At 38.3% G+C, this 19,623-nt stretch overlaps 1 protein-coding gene across 2 annotated transcripts in view; it reads left to right on the plus strand.

The window, feature by feature from the left end:
- Window positions 1–19,623, plus strand: part of ADGRD1 (adhesion G protein-coupled receptor D1) — a 155,958-nt gene that overhangs the window by 20,744 nt on the left and 115,591 nt on the right. For both annotated transcript variants that reach the window (XM_072880258.1, XM_072880259.1), the window contains 6 exons: window positions 714–869; window positions 3,612–3,671; window positions 5,025–5,142; window positions 6,070–6,180; window positions 7,927–8,002; window positions 11,429–11,570. In XM_072880258.1, coding sequence (XP_072736359.1) covers window positions 714–869; window positions 3,612–3,671; window positions 5,025–5,142; window positions 6,070–6,180; window positions 7,927–8,002; window positions 11,429–11,570 — 663 coding nt within the window. The remainder of the gene's footprint in view (window positions 1–713; window positions 870–3,611; window positions 3,672–5,024; window positions 5,143–6,069; window positions 6,181–7,926; window positions 8,003–11,428; window positions 11,571–19,623) is intronic.

Below are 19,623 nucleotides of genomic sequence, written 5' to 3' on the forward strand. Positions count from 1 at the left end.
AATGTCAGAATGTGTATATATTACAGAGTTACCGACCCTCCTCACTTCACAATTTTCATTAGTGGCACCTAGTACCCCAATTATAAACACTTTCAGATATGCATAGGGAGAATTTTTAGCCACTATGGGAAGATGGGAGTACTATAGAACTCTCAATGTAGGACAGATAAAGGAAATTCATTGTTAAATAAAAATATTTTCTATATTAAAAAAAGGAAAAAATGTAGAAGCTTCTGAAATATTTCAATGAACTTTGAAGGTATAGGACATTTGAAAACAATTTGCTAATTTTTCCTCTTATTTCTTTAAAATTAGAAAATATTTCCCACCGCATTAACAAAACTAGTTTTTATCTGTTTAGTAAATGCTTAATGAAAAAGGCTTACATAAAATTAATTTTTCATATGCAGAATACATGAAATTAGCTGTAATAGGCCGACATGCAAGTAGCTGTTGCAGTCTATTTTCACTTTCTTGCGATCTGCAGCGTCAAGGTTCTATTAGTTTTCTTCTTTTTCACAGCGGCTTTCAGGAAACCATGGCACGTAGGACCTGAATTGCTAATGAAAAAATGAAGCTGTGCCTGTTTATTCTGCTTATCCTGTGTGTAACCACAGGAGTCTGCTATGCCTCAAACTCCCTTTTGGGCTAAAACAATAAAGGAAGACTGCCGTATGGAATAATTTCTGATGAGTTGTGTGTCTCTCCTGTAGCTCTCCACAAACGCCTATCGTCCCATCATAACGAATCTGACCGAGGAGAGAGGGAACTTCCGCTCGCCCGACACCATGCTGGGCTACCTGGAGAACGTGTCCTTCAGCTTGCCCAACAAATCCTTGTCAGAAAACACTGCTCTAAGCCTGACAGAGGTAAGTGTCTTTCACGTCTGTGTGTGGAGCCAGATGACCCTGAAATTTCTGCAGAAGCTGGAATACCGAATGCATCTTTCAAAGTTTTTGCTGACTGGAGAAAATACGTATGGAAAAAAAAGCAGTAGCTATTTTAGGGAGTAGCAGAAGGTGAGCTTCAACCAGAGAAAATAATTTAAAGATCTCATTAGTTCTTGGGGGTATAATTTAATGCATAAATTATAAATACCTGGAACCATGACCACACATCAAAAAAAATTATTTAGTTGAGCAGGAAACAGAAGAGGAGCAAGTAATTTGTTAATTTTTTTTTCAGCTGCAAGTGTATCCAATGAAGAATATATAATTCTGGAATAAAATTCAGCATTTCTCTCCGTGTCCCAGCTGATCCAAAACACGGCAGGGTTTGACAGTCATCTGTCAGGTGCAGGACATGAAGACACCGTAATCGCAGTAGGGACAGCAGCCAAATGGAGGCACGCATGAGCTAATGGCAAACGAACTAGGATGCAGGGAGCACTCTAGCTGGGGCTGTATCACTCTGGTCCCGGGTAACTGCCCCCGTATAAACTTGTAACTTGCTGTCTTTGAGATTCACACCTGCACTAGAGGGTTAAAAAGTTATCGGCTACTGCTGTCTGCCCAGTGTCTTGTTAGCATTGATTGCTCCTGTAGTAAGCAGAGGGCAAGTTGTGCCCCTCCTCCGGCCTCTCTTGCAAAGTCCCGCGTTATCCTTGCCGGACTCTGCGATGGCAGAGGCACACAGCCTGCTCCGCCAGCTCTGCGTTGGAGGTGGAAAGCTGTGGGAGAGGGCCTGTTTGTGATGGAGGTGGCCTTAGCTCGCGTGAGTTAATAGCTCTGTCTTGCACTGGGTTCCAATCACAGCCAGGACTCCTGTGTAGACATACCACAAATCTCCACTGAAACCGGTTCATGGAAAGACCAGGTCCAAAGCTTAACTAAGTAATTTATTTTTGTTTAAGCTAATCCCCAAAGGGGGGGGAAAAAAAGGTGTTTTTTGCAGTCTGAGCTGAGGACAAAGGGTCATGTTCTGCTAACATAAAGTTAGCCTTCTGTAAAACGATGGGCATCTAATTCCCTGATTTCAGCAGGCTAGAAAGCTATTATTACAGTAATCAGCTCTGGCCTCCCTACTGATTGTTCCTTTAAGCCTGTGGGTAATACCAGGGTGACAAGGATTATTTACTCAGACAAACAATATAAATAAATGCTTCTGAAAACTACATGGGCAGCAATTGATAGTTCGTGTTAAAAGCTTAGCATTTGCAAACTGTAAAGCTTGGATTTCATGGATCACAGTTTAATATGTAGGAAAAACCCTTCTAAAAAGCTCTAATACATTGTTTCCTTTGTTTTGCTGCAAATTTTGTGTGGGCTCTAAATTGAAAATGGAACATCATCCTGTCAGATATCGTACCTGTTTCCCACATCCTTTCAGTTGCTGTTTGGTTGCTGATTCATGCTATCTGATGCTGCTTTGTGTGCCATGAAAGCGATTTGCAGACAGAAATGTGGGACGTGATTATCTTTAGCAAAGCTATTTTGGGAAGTAAACACAAGAGAGTCCTGATCATACATACAGACTCTGCCATTTGTCTGACTGATGGGTAGGCTTGGTATTGTCTGCAGCTAATTCCCTGAAAGACAGGCACTGAGCGTGCATGCTATTTTCTTTAAAGTTATCTCTGTCCTGATTGTCATATGCCTCACAGCACAAGAAAATTTGATTTAAGTGATATGCAATAAACTTTCTGATTCCTGACACACACTTATAATGCATTGCTTCTGAGAAATCGGACTTGTGTTTTCTGTTCTAATGCTGCTCTGCTCCGTAGCTCCAGCACTCCTGCTTTCCCTCCCTTTCCGGAGGTCTAACACATTCTTTTTGGAGTAGTTCGGGAGTGATGCTGTGACCTGAAAAGAGATACCCACGGGATGCTCTGGGCAATTTGGGCTGCATCCTGGGTTTAGGATAACTCCTGTGCATGCCAGGTAGAATTCCACACTGAATGGTTGAGAGGGGCTGCAAGGTTTGTGCTGCCCAAAAGTAAGCTCATATAGCAAACCTCCGGTACTGCCCTATGTATTATAGCTTGTAAAATTGATGCTTTTAAGACATTTGAACAGAGAAGCTTAAGCAGGAGATGTGGGGTTTTTTTCTTTTAATTTTCTGTATAATTTTCTGTGCTCCCTTTTCTCCTCCTTCTATTTGTCTTCATCAGCAAAACTCCTTAGAACAGGCACTGTATTACGCCGAGCACTTGAACAGTGCCCACCGTGACAGATCTTGACCTCAGAAACAACCTTGAAGTGCAAAAGTTAAGCAGACAATAAACTGTACAAGTGATGGGACCCAGATATTTATAGTCATCTAAGACTAAAAGAGGTATTGATGTCATATGAGTTTAGATAAAATGGGAGAGTAAGTTCACTGTAGTCTTAGTTGCAGTGTTGTCACCTCAGCTGTAGTCTAATGATTGCACTGTGGGAGTTTCACAGTGGTGTTCCTTTTAATAAATAAACTATTACTTTAAAATGTCACCATGCAGAACATGATGAGAGTGCTGGCAGGTAGATGTGCCTCCGTGACTTGAATGAAAATGGGCTTGTCATCTTAAAATGAACCTAAGAAAATCCTAGCAGAGATCTGCCTTGGATCCTTACCAGGAGATGTAGCTGATTAATGAATAATCAAATAATAGAGTTTTATTTATCTTTTAGGCATTTTTAAAAGCTATTGAAGACTTTCTGTTATTGCCCAGCTGGATTGATGGACCAGAGGTAAGACAAATGGGCTTAGATTTGTAGCTTACTTGGGTTGCATAACTTCACGGGGATAGTAATGAAACTGGTGGCCTCTCTTCTTCTTCTTGCTAGGACTTTTTGGCAGTATGACTTCTTTATTTTCTCATATGTCACTTTCGTATTTGCAGTAAAGATCCACAGACAAAACCATTACATCATTTTATTTTATAATGTGTTTCTGAGGGTTAAAATAAGGGAACTTTATCTGGCACTATTTCCACGTATTTCAGGATGAATGAAACAAATAAAGATAAGATATAAAAGATAAGATATATAAGATAAGATATATAATATATATATAATATAAGATAAAAGATAAGATATATATATAAAAGAAAAGATAAGATATAAAATAAGATATTGTCACTAAAGTGTTTAATCACTCCTTTTTTAGCACTGAACTTTGATATTTAAAAGTTTATATTTGTTTTGTAGATTGATGTTTTTCAAGGCGTGTGGAATATGCTGTAGTGGTTACCTGTTTAGTGAACGGAAGTTCTGAGAGAGATTAAACCTCATACAGGGAAAAGTAACTTGTATCAATGTTCTTTCTCTTCTAGTCTACCTTTCAGAGTGCAGAGAAATACTTGCAAGAGGACCCCAGGAATTCCCTGGGACTTTTATTTGAATGCTAAGGGAGCACAGAATTCAGAACAGAGAGCTTTTAAACTGAGAGAAGGAGAGGCTACAGTAAATTAAGGTCTCACTGAAGCCTAAAATGCTTTTAAGACAAAAAGATGTCTAATTGATTTAAGTTCTTAGCCTAAAATCCTTGATCATCTCTGATATATATAGATTTCAAAGAAAACAGATTTCTTTTTCACTGAAACGTGCATTCACTCTGAGATTTTATGGATGAAGTTTCAACCTGGAGGGTTGTTTTCCAGGGGACATATAGACACTTTGAAAGTAGGTTTATACTGGGGACCATTTCAATAAAGATGAAAGAAAGGCCAAACTGTAGTGTCTCAGCTTATGTTCCAATAAAGATCTGATACCAGTCTTTATATATTGTGAAAATAATCTGCTCAGTTCCTGGCCTCATTTTGCTGAATCCTGAGTATAATTGACTGTCAAATGCTGGTGGGAGCAGAGTGTCATTTGGAGACATTCTATAAAACATAGTATTTTATAAGGTCAGGCTCCGGGTGGCATCAATTTGTGTAACATTTTATCCACTATATGTGGAAAAGGTTGTGGAGAAAGTCACGTTTGACTTTGGATGGTTGAATGATGAGTCACACAGGAATTTAACATGGCACCTTGGTATTTTGTGCTATGAACTGCAATTTCTTTTGTTGTGGAGCCTTCTCTTTCTTCTCCCCCCAGACCACTCACATATTTGGAAATTTAATTCAAACTATTGACAACGTGATGGCTCATATGACGCGCAATCTGGACGAAAACCCGCTACCTTTAACTCTTGAGGGCACGTCGTCCGTGGCAGGTAGGATTTAGCAGAAATGTTCTCTCTGGACTGTCTGGGTGTCCTAAACGCTCTGTGCTTGCAGCCCCTCCTTTGCCAACGCGAAGGAGGAAATCAAAACAGATCATTTTCTCTTTTGAATACAAAAGTGTTTCAGTTGTAGAAAGATGACTCTGCGGTTAGTCCAGAGGTAATCGTCTCAGACAGTGCTTGATCTTCCTTGAGGTTATTTGGGGAGGGGTTTAGAATATGAATTCTATAAAACGAATGTAGCAATGCTATACTATACTGACAGGCAGTTAAAGGGCCTAGAGCTCTTATGCAGCACTTCGAAGTTGCAGATGTCTGGACGCTACAAAACCTTAATTTTGCAAGGTTTTTGCAAGAGATTGCAAATAAGAATAGTTTTGACCTTTTAGGAGAATTTTATTTTACTGCTGTTTAACATCCTAGCACCCTAATTTAGTCTGTGTCTTTGGATGCTACAGGTAGCAAAGGTGATTTATCTGTTCTGGCATTCTGCTCTGCCTTGTCGAGGCCTGGGTGAGGGGGCAAAGAACCTGAGCAGTCGCCAGTACCATTAATCACTGCACGTACCCTCTTGGACACTGGCATTCTCAAGTGGAGCGGTGGAGGTCTGAAATCATGCCTTCAAATGTCAGTGGAAGAGTGTGTTATCAATCTGTTTTGCTTGCCCTGGTAAGCTCAGTATTTGAGCATGGGTGAAGTGATCCATGGTATATTAACAGTGCGTGTACCACCTTCTCCGTCAGAAAGCAGTCAGATATAAAAGGCAATTTTATACTTGGGGAATGTACTATATTTTCTGCAAACATCTGGGGTTTTAAATTCAAGACTTGCACTAGCTATTAGGGAAGTCTAGTTAAATAGTCAAGTAGGTTGTAGAGGCTATTGATTCTGTCATATTTTTGTTTGGGTTACCACCAGATTACACCTTGGTCAAAATGCATCCTCAGACTCTGAATTTGTCCCACTATCGATTTCCATCTCGAGGACAGAGTTATATTTCCATTCCCAGTGAAGCTTTTCATGAAAAAGGTAAGAAAAAATTTTAAAGGGAGGAGCAGAGTCATGTAAACAGGGTATCCAAAAATGATTTTCCTTGAAAACAGGTTTTGGTTTGCTTTGTTTTTCCAAGTAACTGATTTGATCACTGTTGATCATACTGGCTCTAAAGAAGCAGCGGTTGTCCCGTCATACTAATGAATGATTAATGTGGTAGAATTTTCATAATACTTGAATTAATCTTGAATAATACAGCTGGGCCACAGAGACTGGAGCCATTTAATTTTGATATCTTTTTACATCAGAGAAGCCATAATCTCATAAATTATTTTTAATCATCTCAACTGGTTATTTTTAAGAAATCCCAGGATGTCAGATCAGGTATTACTTACCCGTTCATGCAAAATTGCTCTTAAAATGTTGTATAAAATTAAACTATAAGATGACTGGTTTAAGCAACAGCAGCTACAGAAACAGAATGAAGATGTAAACTACAGTCAAGGCGAAAAGACAGAACTCAGAAATCCACACCTAGGCTAAAATTTTAATAATGTCAAAAGCAAGGTATGGCAAAAATCTGAAGCTTTAGTCAAGACTCTAAAATAACAATGTTTGCAGTTAATTATCTATGTTTTAATCAGGGATTGAAGGAACCTATTTACAAAAACATCTACCTGCATCCTCAAATCTTTGAAAATCTGACCTATGTGCCCTACATTGCAACTCACGGAATTTACACACCCAGAGACCTTTCTGCAGTCACGTCTGTTGAAGGAAGGTCGGTCCCTGTTCATAAAGTGCAAGGTAGCTGCAGATAACCTGCAGTGAGAAATACTCGAATAATTACTGAACTGTCTACCTGATTTGTGGTGACAGCTTTGTTTCTTTGCACTGGCAGGGGGCTCTGGCTGGAGGCTTCACTGCAAATGCTCTGAGACTTGAATAACTATAATTGCAAACCAACTTGTAATGCCAAAAATAGCATGTGAGAGAACTTGTTTTGCTTTCCCACTTATAAAGTCTCTCACCATGCAGATTTTTTTTTCTTCAGAACATTATCATGCTTGGTATCCTGAAATGATCCAGCCCATTAAATGTTTAGGTCTTTTTCCAGCTAGAGCTCAGTTCTGAGTAATTTCAGCCTTCAAGCTGCACTTCTACACTGTCCAAATGAGCTACCCTAAAACCTTATTATTCCACCTTAAACAGTTGACACCATAAATACTTGGAACCAGCAAAAGGGATAGTGAAAGACATCTGTGTGGCTGACACTTAGAAAATACGCATCTGTCCCTTCACTCAGATGCTGGAGAAGCCATAAATAGTTGGAGTGCAGGCAGCAAAGAGACGACCAAAGTGGAAACCGGTTGCCCATGTTTGGGTTTCATAAACTGCCAGTTAATGTAGGTGGTGGTGAAGTAGCTTTGAGATTACTGTAGCTACCATTGAGATGTTGACTCTGGTATGCCATGCGACCCGTTCTAGTGCTCTGTGGGGGATTTATAATCGACAACTGATTACTTTAACAACTTATTTTGGAAGTAGAGTTGTGCAGGCAGGCATCCTTCTATTTTACTTTTGGTATCTGTCTCCTGTGCCATACTGCAAGATGTTTATACTTTTTAACATAAAAGAATAATCAGAAATCTGCTAAAGCAAAGGTATGAAAGTCTACAGATGTCAAGGCTCTTAATTAACACAGAGTTTCAGGTCTAGGAGAGAAGTGTCTCTTGCTTACAACTGTTGCTCTGAGGAATAACCCCTGTTCTCTTTTCACAGCTTGGATTACCATCGTTGGCCTGCTTTACCATAACATGCACTATTTCTTTCATAATGTCAACCCTGTGGATACCAAGTAAGTATCTCAGACCTCTCATGCTGTAACAGCTTATTTGTTACCTTAGTGATATACCTTTACAACCGTCGTGTCATTATCGACTGTAAATAAATTTTGAGCCATAATCCTGATTCTGCAATATTGAGGACATGTAGTCATTAACTAGAGAGAGATTAAAGATTACATTAGATGTTTTACTTTATGTTGTAGTAAAATAGATTCCCGTAGTGACATGTTTGTCTTTCTTTGTCTTCTCCTTCCATTCATCATATCTGGTATTAGAATTTCATAATTTTAATCTCTTTTATAAAAGGAAATTACATCTTTTCTCCTGACACATATAAAGATAAAGCTTGCACTAAAATGAAACAAGTAAGAAAACATAACATCCCTCTTCAGATAAAATCTGAATCCTAATCCTAGAAACCTGTAAGGCAATTTTACAACAGGAGACCAGGCAATGCTTAAAAGACCTTTTCATTGATGCAGCATATAAAACAAATCATTAGCAGATAAGATAAAGTAAATGCAGAGCTGTATACCTCTCACCAATACAGGTCCCCAGGGAATTTTGTCAGGCCGTTCATGTAAATCATTACACTTTCCTTTTAAGCTAGTATGACTTTAAGTTTTTATTGGATCTGCACTGGGGTACATAGATTAGTTTACACTTTCTCTCAGTCGTTTCCAATCTGTGACTTTTCGGTGCGTTGTTTATGACAGCAGAAGGAAAGATGCAGCATCTCAGCTGTCATGTCAGGGGTTGCCTCCCTTTCTTTACATACAGCTACAGGGAAGGTGGTGATCACGGGAACTTACTTGTGAACTTCAGGGTAAAAAATCCTGGCTTAGGACCAGATTGATCACACTGAGATAATCACACAGCTGTTACTAAATAGCATTTTTAAATCAAGTAGCAAGTTGTACTGTTGTTTACCCTGCTCTCAAAAAAAGGGCGCTTAGCAGGTGGCTGTGAAGGAACCATGTCATTAATGTGCAATATTTCTTACTGACATGCAGAAATAGAGGCAATAATTTATGGCAGCTTATGTTTTTCAAACAGGAGGATCAGTGCAACTTGTTAAGATAATAAGCTATAATCTCAACTTCTCAAAGAGAAGAAGAGAATTAATATGGTCTTGACTTAGGTCAAAGTTTAGCAAACACAATATGATTAAAGATGCTGCTGCAAAACGCTGTATTCTAATGCATTGTCATAGAGGCTACGGCTCCTGGGGCTCTGATACAGCAAAATAAAACAGTTATGTCGTCTTTGTGTACATTCTCTGAATTTTGTGGAACAGGACAACCTGGAGACCCATTCCTGTTCCACTGGGTTGTATGTATTTTTATCACTCATTTTTGAGAAGGAAGGATCTGGCCCTGCTGCAATGTTAGAGAAACACAAAGACCCCGGAGAAGAACCGTCTCCTAGATTTCTATAACTAATCCGAACTACTTGAGCTGTTTGCAGGAAGTAATGCACTACAGACTCACGTCTACAAAATTCTAGATGCAGATCTGTCCAAAACAGCATCTAAAAAACTAGTCATACAGGGAATGCTAGCTTAGCGATTTTCCTCTGTGGAGTCAAACCCCAGGTATTCAAAAATTGTTTTAAAAATAAGCATGCAGTTCTCTCTTGCTTGGTTTTCTTTTTTGTGCTGTCCTATTATAACTTTTTTGCTTACATTTCACTAGAATAACAATGTTTTCCCAGAGTAGTTTGTTTTAAAGACTTTCTTTTATGTTCCTTCTAGCACCGGGCCACTTGAACACCTGTAATTTGAAGCCTGCCCATTTTCTTCTTAAGGGCAATTTTTTTTTCTTTTGTGGTGGAAAGCTAAAACCAAAACTCTTGGAGCTTTTGTGCTGTACAGGCAGATGACTTCTATTTTCAGACTACATAAATAACAGTTTCGAAGAGGAGTCAGTTTTGATTCTTTACCAAAAAAAATCAAAACAAAAAAAGGTTTTGAGCCCAGTTCTGCTCCTGCTCATATACAGTTTCGTGTAAATCTGTAGTAATCCCGCTGAAGGTAATCGGATGACAGACTCGCTGCCGTCTATCATCCAGGGCCATGGCGAAGAACGTCTTGCGTATGCAAGCATGAAAGACAGAAACACTGTTTCTTGCTTGTGCTGAAGTTTTTTCATGCTTCAAGAATCATCTAGCTCTCTAAAGCTAAAACAGCAGATAATGGGTGTGGAAAAAACGTCCATCCTGTTAATCTCTGTAGGAGAAATCTCAAAATGTCAGATAGTAGTCTTAACATTACGAGCCCTTCTCTAAACTTTTCATATCAGAGTAGCAAATTCTGCCCCGAGATTAACAAATCCAATTCCCATGCTGGTTACTAGGAGCAGAAGCAATCTCTGATACTGATGGTTTTTGTGGTCAGAACTAAGGACTGGTGCTTGGGGTTGTGCTAAATGAGCTCTGCTTTATTTGACCTTGCTGAGGAACTGAATGAAGCTATTTTAATGTCTGGTGACTTTTTTTTCTTTCCGAAAGAAAAACAAGAAACCATTGCAAACAGGTGGCAGATGTGAATAAGATGGTTTTTAATGTGCTTTGTAAACTGGCTCTTTCCAGTGGTGTGCTATGTTTGGAAACTCACACTGATGGTTAATTTGCCATGGCTCATATTTCTCCTAGTAAATACCGTTCATTCACATACCGAGGAGGTGGATGACAGAGACCACTTTACTCCGGCACACTTTGTTACTGATACTGTAAAAAATTTTACCTGACAGCCAAATGGATCTTAGTTACTCCTAAATGTGTGAAAATGCCAAAGTCATAAGTTTTAGCTGAAAGCAGAAATAAAAGACTTCTTATGTACTGCAAAATTACTTCAGCCTAGGAAAAAAGTATTACCTGGGCTAATCAGATGTTTAGTCAGGTTCTGCTGTTTGTATTGTGACCTGAGTTACTCTCTAACAAACCTAACTGGACAGAATCAATTTTTCAAAGTAAAGCTATAAATTACTTCTAAATATATTCCTATGTATATGTTTATATGCATTATATATAATATAAGCATATGTGTCTTACACACTAATATGTATATTTAATTAGACAGCCTGAAACCCCCGCAAGTTTTCTCCTCGCTTAGATTGCTTTGCTTAGGTTATTTTTAGATCCCTTACTTTGTAGGATTCTAATTATCTAAAGCACTTTCAGCAAGGCTTATAAACCTTTGCAAAAGAGGAGCAGAATGAAGGAATACTTACAATATCAAGTCTCCTAATGTCTAAAGCTGCTCCCTATATTTTGTAGCTGTTGCTTCTAGCCTTGTAGCATCTTTTGGGGCCAGATCTTTCTCCCCTATAGAAATTCATTGACCTGAATGGAAAAAGGAGGTCCTCTGTTCCTGTTGTTGTGGATGAACTAAAAAAATGTTGTTGTTCTACTTCCTTAATATATTTGTTTTTTCCAAGGATTGCTGAAGCTGCTGCCTACAAAGGTTATATGATCTCAGCAACCAGTTACCTTATCTCTATCAAAGTGGAACCTCTACCCAAGTTGTCTCACAATCTGTCAGGATCTCCTCTTATTACCATCCAGCTCACCCACAAATTGGTAAGTGAAATGGAAACTACCGGTTTAGGCTGTCGTCAGGGCTGTTCAAAACTTTGGTGTCTGTCATGACTTCTTTCTGTTTCTCTTGTAATTTTTGTGGGCATTTTTAGTAGCAGTTCAGATGGCATTTATGACTACAATATTATGTTTTTCCAACCATTATGCTTCAATGACTTCTGTTTCCATCACTGCAAAAGGCTGATTAGTGCACATGTTGAAAAAGAAGGTGAAGTGACAAGTATAGCTTTAGGCCCTTCTGTATGTATGGTTCTATGGAGGTGTGTGTGCAGTCTACAGTGGGGTGGTATGAATTACCGCTTCCTCATTAGAGCTGTCAAAAACAAGAATTCACTTAGGGTTTTTGTTTTTGGCCTTAATCCACACTGAGATAACCGAGGTGTTTTGAATGTTCTCATGAATAAATGCAGAGAAGGAACTCCTCCAAGGGCAAATACAAGTATGATGGGCTGAGCGTCTCCTGGGATAGGAGTGGAGCAGGCTCAAATTCCTGTTCTAGTGTGAACTGCCCTTTCTAGAGAGCAGAGCATTCTGAATATGAGAAACAAGAGATATGAGAATCTGAGAAAACTTGGAGACAAGTTTTATTCAAACTGATCAATTTCTGTAAGACACTTCAATTTCACCGACTTGGCACATTCCAGGAAGAAACTGGGAAAATAGCTGGTTTTGTTTGCTCTTGGAGAAAAAGGCACCTCTCTTCGTCGTGTCAGTGGAATGGAGAATAGTTGAGTTCAAACTCTGAGGTGCTGCAATGAGGCATGCAGCATCTATGACCTACTTAATGTTGAATGGAAATGGAAAAGAAAGATTTCAATTCTTCAATGTTTCCTAGAAAACATCTCTTAGACGTTCTTCTGAATATTTTATCATATTTTTCTTTCAACGGCTCTTTTCAAGCCAGTTTATCTTCTTCCTGTTGGGCTTCCGATAAAGAACGGAGTAGGCTATAGAAAACAAATTTATGAAAAAACCCCTAAGGCATAGAAATGAAGAGTGTTGTTTTGCTGACAGTTTTTCGTACTAAAGACTCTCCTGAATGTCCCTAGTGGCTTCTTGGAGGCGGGCATTTGCGAAGTGAAGACTCTGTATTTTGTGTTGATCATTTATAAAATGTACTTTGCTTTATTTATTCCGGTACCACCTCATGCTTTGGTATGATGATTTACTAGCAGGCTGTTAAACAAACCTGCGGGTTTTTTTTCTTTATGCCTGTTGACTTTCACTGTGAAGATCACTGGGATCTTAGTACACAGATAGAAATTTTAGATTTATCATCTGTCTCTTTCTCTGGTTTAGTCAGCAGAATCCATGAGAATGTGATATGGACATGTCTGTCTAAGGTATCCCATATATAACAGATACAGCTTGATTGGGAGTTTCAGACTCTACCTAGAGCGGTGTGTGCTTTATATTTTGCATCAGGGTAGTGGCTGTTTTCTCTGCCAGAGCCCGTATGGCTAATTGGCAATGCATTCATTAGGCTGCCGGCTATTATCTACCATAATATTTCTACAGTTGCTTCCATGTGGGGGAATGTTCAGGTCTTACTAATCCTGGTAATACCTCTTCAGGTGTGACTTGGTTTTGGTGTTTGGGGGGGGGGGGTTGTGTGTACGTGTGTTTGTTTTTTTTATTTTATTTTCTTTTATTTTTTAAAATCCTCGTGGGAAATGGGGAACCTTATCCCACTGTGTTAACAACATTGAAAAAGCAGCTCAGTGCTGTCTGAAATCAGTCCATAAATACGTCAATACATTTGTATTTGAAGTTCTGAGAATTTTAATTGTAAGGGGGGGAAATATTTCTAAACGTGTAGTGAGCATGATCTTAAAGTCTGTTCAATAAACTGTACTGGGACAATAAATGGGCTAGATTTTGCTCTTAGGCATAGGACCCTTAGAGGACATGGATAAAGCACAGAAGGCACACCCTTCTGAATGGTGGGGAATTTTTCACCTGCTTGCTTACTCCCTCCAGTAATAATCTGCAGGTGGCTTTTACATCTTATTAACTGGTACCATCCTGATACTGTGAGAAGTTTAAGAGATGCAATGAAGTTTTGCTCCACAAGTACGGTTAGAAAATTAATAATTTCATTGTGTTATTTACCCCTGAACAATTTGTGGACTTGAATTAGAAACTGGTCCCATGCTGGACTAAATATCCATTTCTCCAGTGTTTTTTCAAATCAAACTAAATGCAACCGTCTGAGAGATTTTCTATGCTTGTTCCGGAACCTAGTTTCACTGTTATCTGATGGTGAAGTACTGTGTATATCTGCTAGCTTGGTTTCTAAAATTCCTTTTAAAATTCCAAATCAGATGTAAAAAATCCAAATGCTGAAAACTTTCAAATACTAAAACATTCTGAAATAGTCAAATGTGTTGAAACAGAAAACCTGTTTTGACATCACAAAATATTTTATTTAAATTTTTGTTTGCCATATTTCATTTATATTGTTTGCCCAGTGGAATAATATAATCTAGAGTCAGACTAGGTGTTTAAAAGGAGAACTAGGCGTAAAATTTTGTAAAGAGAATTAATAAAGCAATAGTTTGAGATCTGGGCAATGGGAATACATCTATTTATCTGCTCTGCCTTTCTTGTGTTTTTTTGCTGCTGGTGTGAATTTGCTAAAAAAAGCTATTAATCGGTGAGCAACAGAAGCAACCCAAATGCCTCTGGGTATCTTATACATGGATTCTAAATTCTGTGAGTAGTCTTTAGAAACAAAGATATAGTGTAGATAGAAATACACGGAATATTTGTCTGTGGGGAAGATGTGTGGTAAGGACTTGTGAGTAGAATGTGTGCAGCTCTGCTGAAGTGGTATATACCTTGAACTCGATAGGAAGACTGCTTGCCTCTGACACCTATGGCTTTGGGAATATAATTTCTCTTCTGGCTTTTAATTAGCGGATATGTTTAATATGGAGGAAAGGATGGCTAGATCATACCTCCCAGTGATGCATAAGTAAGGCAACAGTGGGCCAAATCTGTTCTCTTTTACACTGCTGTAGACTTTAAAAAGCTCCAATGAATTCAGTTAAATAATTTTAAACAATATAAATTTAGACAATTTACTTGTGAATTTACTTAAGTAAATTACTTAAGCAAATTTACACAAGTAAATTTAAGTGAATTTACTTAAGCAGATTGGGAAATGACTGCATGTCTCGGAAACCTTTCATATGATAGCAGCACAGGTCCTTTCCATCATACTACATATTACTCCACTCTGTCATTCAGCTGAGTATGATCGCTCATGAAATAAAAGTAGAATTTAAAATGTTAAAGAAATTCTGGCTGCAAGATTACTGTGTTAAAGTATGTACTTTAAAATAAAGAGTAACAGTCAAGCTATTTATGTAAGGTTATGATTGAATATAATGATTAAACCAAGAGCATAAAATCTGGCTTAGAAACCTGTTTCATCCATTAAAATACTGCTTGCTTGCTTATAATAATGGGAGAAACATTTGAAGTGGATACCAATCTCATTCTTATAGTTGCCTGTTTGTTCCACACAATGTTCTCATTTTAACAGAGAGGAAAGCGTAATAAGAAAAACAAAGTGAAAAATAACAAGTCCAAACAAATAGTTTTTCTGTATTAAAATTTGAGTCTGACTTTTTTTCAGTTGATCTGATTTAGTTATAGCTACTCCAGTGGAGTCTACTGGATTGCACAAGTAGAAAAATGAGAGGAATGAAAGGAGAATATGGTTTCTTGTGCTGATTGTAGTGATGCTTGGCACAGCTTAATAAAACTTTAATTCTTTTTCTTCTAGTGTGTATAGGAAAAATGCCAATCATTGAGCAACAGAAAACAAAAGAGAGTAAAATAAAACATGTCTATTTTGGGAAATAGTTACAAAGAGAATGTCTGTGAACTGAATATCACCTCCTGAATCAAAACTTGACAGAGCATTATCATTCCACAGCCTAACTCACTGTTAGCTAAGTCTTCTCTTAGGCAAGGATTCTCTGGGTTTCTCTGAAACTGTCTGCATCTTTTATGTAGCTTTTAGGAGCTTGTGAGATGATTAAATTCCTCTTTCTTTTTGAAATATGAGGCAATAGAGACTGATGCTGATGTCTAATCAATTGGGTAAGAATGCAAGGAATATTTATAAATGACAAGTTAATGCTCCCTTTTCTAGGGAGCGCCATGGGGCAGTGGGCACTGAGTGCGCAGAAGAGATGGGTGCCCAGCCTGTGGGAGAGGCTGGAGGCTAAACTGGTGCTGGGGAGCACGGGAGCTGAGAAGTCACCTCATGGTTAATACATACCTGTTAAGTTCATGGGTACAAGGACTAGGGAGCCTGGACTGCAGACTCACCTCCATCAGAAAGGGCATAAGAAGAGGACATCGGTAATTACAGCCATTAGGCCTTGATGTTCAGGCTTGCAGCTGGATTCTCATGGGACCAATGTTGCTGGTCAACATTGTTTCTACCAACAGAGCAGGCAGAAAATTTTCTGGTCAAGCTTCCATTAGTGGAAAATGGTTTTCAGACTTAAAATAGAAATTATCATGAATAGGGATGAATAAGTCATCCCATTTTTTTTCACAGGATAAAAATATTACTTGTTTAATTCTTCTTAAGAAGTAAAGACTCCCTGTGGATGGGATAGACATGTACGTTCTACTTCTTATAGTGTTATTTTTGTTTTAATTGTCACTATTTCTAACAGTTTATTTTGTTGCACAATCCCTGAAAACGCTTTTTATTTTCTTTTATCTTATGAGAATATTAACAGCTTTAGAAAGATTGTTTTGCAAGAAGACTTCATCAAGAATTTAAAATTAACTTCTTTGCATAAGAACATAAAGTGATGAAGTGTTTTATTCTTACTACCATTCTGAGGAATGCTTATCCGCTCTTTCTATCCACCGCATCCACTTTTATAACACAATGACATAGCTAGGGGTGAAAAGCAATTCTCATTTTCCTTGAAACATAAATGAGTGCTTCCCATCAGAACCCCACAGTGACCTGCTTCCTCTGAGCTCCTCGCTAGAGCACTTCGTCAATGAAGCTTTATCAGCTTTTCTTGTTAATCCCATCTCATATTCTCTTGTGTGACTTTCTTAAATCTCCAGAACCAGGATTCATATGAGAGCGCCAGCATTCATTATTGTAAGGGCAGCCTGTGCGTCTGGGAAGTGCTCTCTTGGGGTCCTCCCTTGGAGATGGTGAAGTGCAGGGAAAAGATAGACCTCCTCTTCTCTTAACTGTGCTCCCATTATAAAAAAGTGCCGGTAGTCCTCTTGCAGTCTGGGGAGACAGAGATAAGGTTAAGGAACCTTTTCATTGAGCTTTTAATGAGGCAATGGGACTTTTGCCTCTAAAAGGTACTCGACCATCATCCTTCTCTCTGTTGTCTTTCGCCTGACCAGCAGTGTGCCATATCCCGAGGTTTGTTTAACATCATTACTGATAGGAAAATAAAATGAGAGAAGAACCAATTCCCATTTGTACACAAATATTAGTGCTACCATGAGAGAGGCAAATCAATGTGGAGCCAATTTATTTTTATGGCAAGTTAAGTGCTGACTAATTTATATATTGATCAATGAAAAACAATGACTTTTGCCCACATCTGCAGAACAAGGGTATAATTTTTCACTGGATGGACTTTGCCAGAAAAACTTGAATAAAATACAATTAAAACTGTGACTCTTACAAAGTGTACCACAATTAAGCAAAATGAAAAAATAATAATAAAGCTTGTAATTTAAAAATCAATGCGAAGTGTGGCACTTTGTTATGCAAGTTAAATCCTTGCTGTAAAGAATACAGAAAATCCATTGAGTTCAAATGAGAAATGAACATAGTTGCAGCTAATTTTCTTGCTCCTGGGCAACCTTAAAATACCAATAGTCATTATGATGATGTACAGCATCTCTTGCAATAGTTCTGTATCGTTAATGTTATTAACAGAAACATCCCAGGACTTATTTTCTCATAGGAATCCATTCTAAAAGCGTAGAAAGGCGCAGTAACAAAAAATATAGATTTTCATTAAGCACATTGAAGATTGCCTGTTGTAGGCATCAGGATTGCATTGTAATAAGCTGTAATTCATAGAAGGTTTCATTTCCACGTCAGAACAGACTTAAGCCTTTGGAGGCACAATACTTTCCATGTGTTATCGCTCATTTGTCGTGAAACAAGTCCTCAATATTTCTTTGTAAATGAGTCCTTTGCCTTTGAGGTGGATATTGGAACAGGACTGAGGGCATCATGAAGTGGTTGAATGTTTTTGGAAGTGTAGAAGTGAAGTTTGCCTTCAATTTTAAGTTTAGTTGCTGACACTTATTCTTTGGGTATGTGGGTAATTTTATATGCCAGCTTCCACTTAGTATCTATAAAATTACCTCTTGCCTGAAGAAAATAACCACTGGTGACTGGAACCAAGTGTTATCAATCTACAGCAAAAACCATCTGCTTTTTCTCTTTCAAATATCTGCTTGCAAGTGACAGTGCATCAGCAGTTGGAGGTCAGTCAATACCAAGCAATAAACTTTGAAAAATCTTGCTGACTTATAAACCCAGAACTGAATTCCACAGTTATCCTATTTTACAGAACTGTGGCATCTTGTGCTACTTCACACTCTGCCTTTGATTGAACATTTGTCAAAGGAGGAGAAGAGGAAAATGACGAGGTTTATTTGACGTGATCAAATCTGGTCGAGTGATGTAGAGTTCTGTCCCAGCTGTGAACACAATTTTTAAATTCAATTTAGTTCCTCTTGTTTAAGTTCCTCATCAGCGACTACATCCTCAAAACATCTTTGCATGTGGTGATGGCTTATTGCAGGAGTTCCAGCTAGTTGTGCTACATTTAATGAACTGTCAGGGTTTCTGCTAAAAACATTGTATTTCTTCGCACAATGGTAGTACAGATATATACATATTTAAATGTTATGAAAAAAAGGTACTGCAGAGGTGAAGTAGCCAACATTCAGATGTTAATAACTTTGATGTTTAAACTTATAAACAGAAAAGTAAGAATAAGATACCACCAGTCCCTAATCCCCACTGTGAGCATGGACCCTGTCAAGTCTCTCTCAATGTGGTAAAGTTGTTTTGAAGTGGCAGAAGTAAACTGTAGCACTTGAATCCACAAAAAGCTGGATTTATATTCAAAATGCCCAAATTATTATTATTTTTCTTTTTTAAAAAGGTCAGAAATAGTTTTGCTGATTGAGAATTTAAAATTCACTGGAGTCAGACACTTGGAGAGAGTATGTAAAGAGATATTTTAAATATAAAGGGTAAAATTCTGATTTAATTACAATCCATGGTAGAACTGCAGACTCCCATGGGGCCAAGCTTTCAATCCTCATTCTAATGGTGATTGAATGTTGCTTTCAGACTGATACAACTCCATTCTTCATTCTTCATAACAATTTGAACAGAAAACAGAATCAAGTCCAAAGACTAAAAATGAAGATTTGTTTCAGATTGTCTGTTGATTGTACTGGCAGCCAGTGGTTTTTAGTGAGTAGAAATCTAACGCTAATGCATTGCTATCTCTCCATTAGTTACATCTTGAATAATCCACATAAAAGCAAAAAGAGAAAGGACTTCCCAGATCCTCTGGACCTGTTGACTTAACTCTAGGCAGGTTCAGCTCAGTTTGTCTTCCAGATCAGTGTGATTAGGTTCCAGATAAACTTTCCTCCACCACAGTAACTTAAGATGGATGTTCTCCCCTGTTTTCCTTGGTTTGTTACAGTTTGATCCTTCACATTTCAGCTGCGTCACACTGTACATTGTCCGAGTTCATACTGAAAGTCTTATGCACACTGGCAGTCTTTTAAGATCTAGATTTTCCGAAGCTCCTTATCATCATATTATTTTTTTATTATATTCTCACATATGGTGGGAATTAAATCAGAGTAGACCATGTGCTGAGAATTGCTCTTAAGCCAGTTTTCTGTCTCTAACGTCTTATGCGCGTCTGTGAGAGGCAGAATTGCCATGATAGCACTTGTTGCACAGGATGAGTCCTAGCAGTTA

The sequence above is a fragment of the Ciconia boyciana genome, chromosome 15 (genome assembly GCF_034638445.1).
Source record: "Ciconia boyciana chromosome 15, ASM3463844v1, whole genome shotgun sequence".
Taxonomy (NCBI): domain Eukaryota; kingdom Metazoa; phylum Chordata; class Aves; order Ciconiiformes; family Ciconiidae; genus Ciconia; species Ciconia boyciana.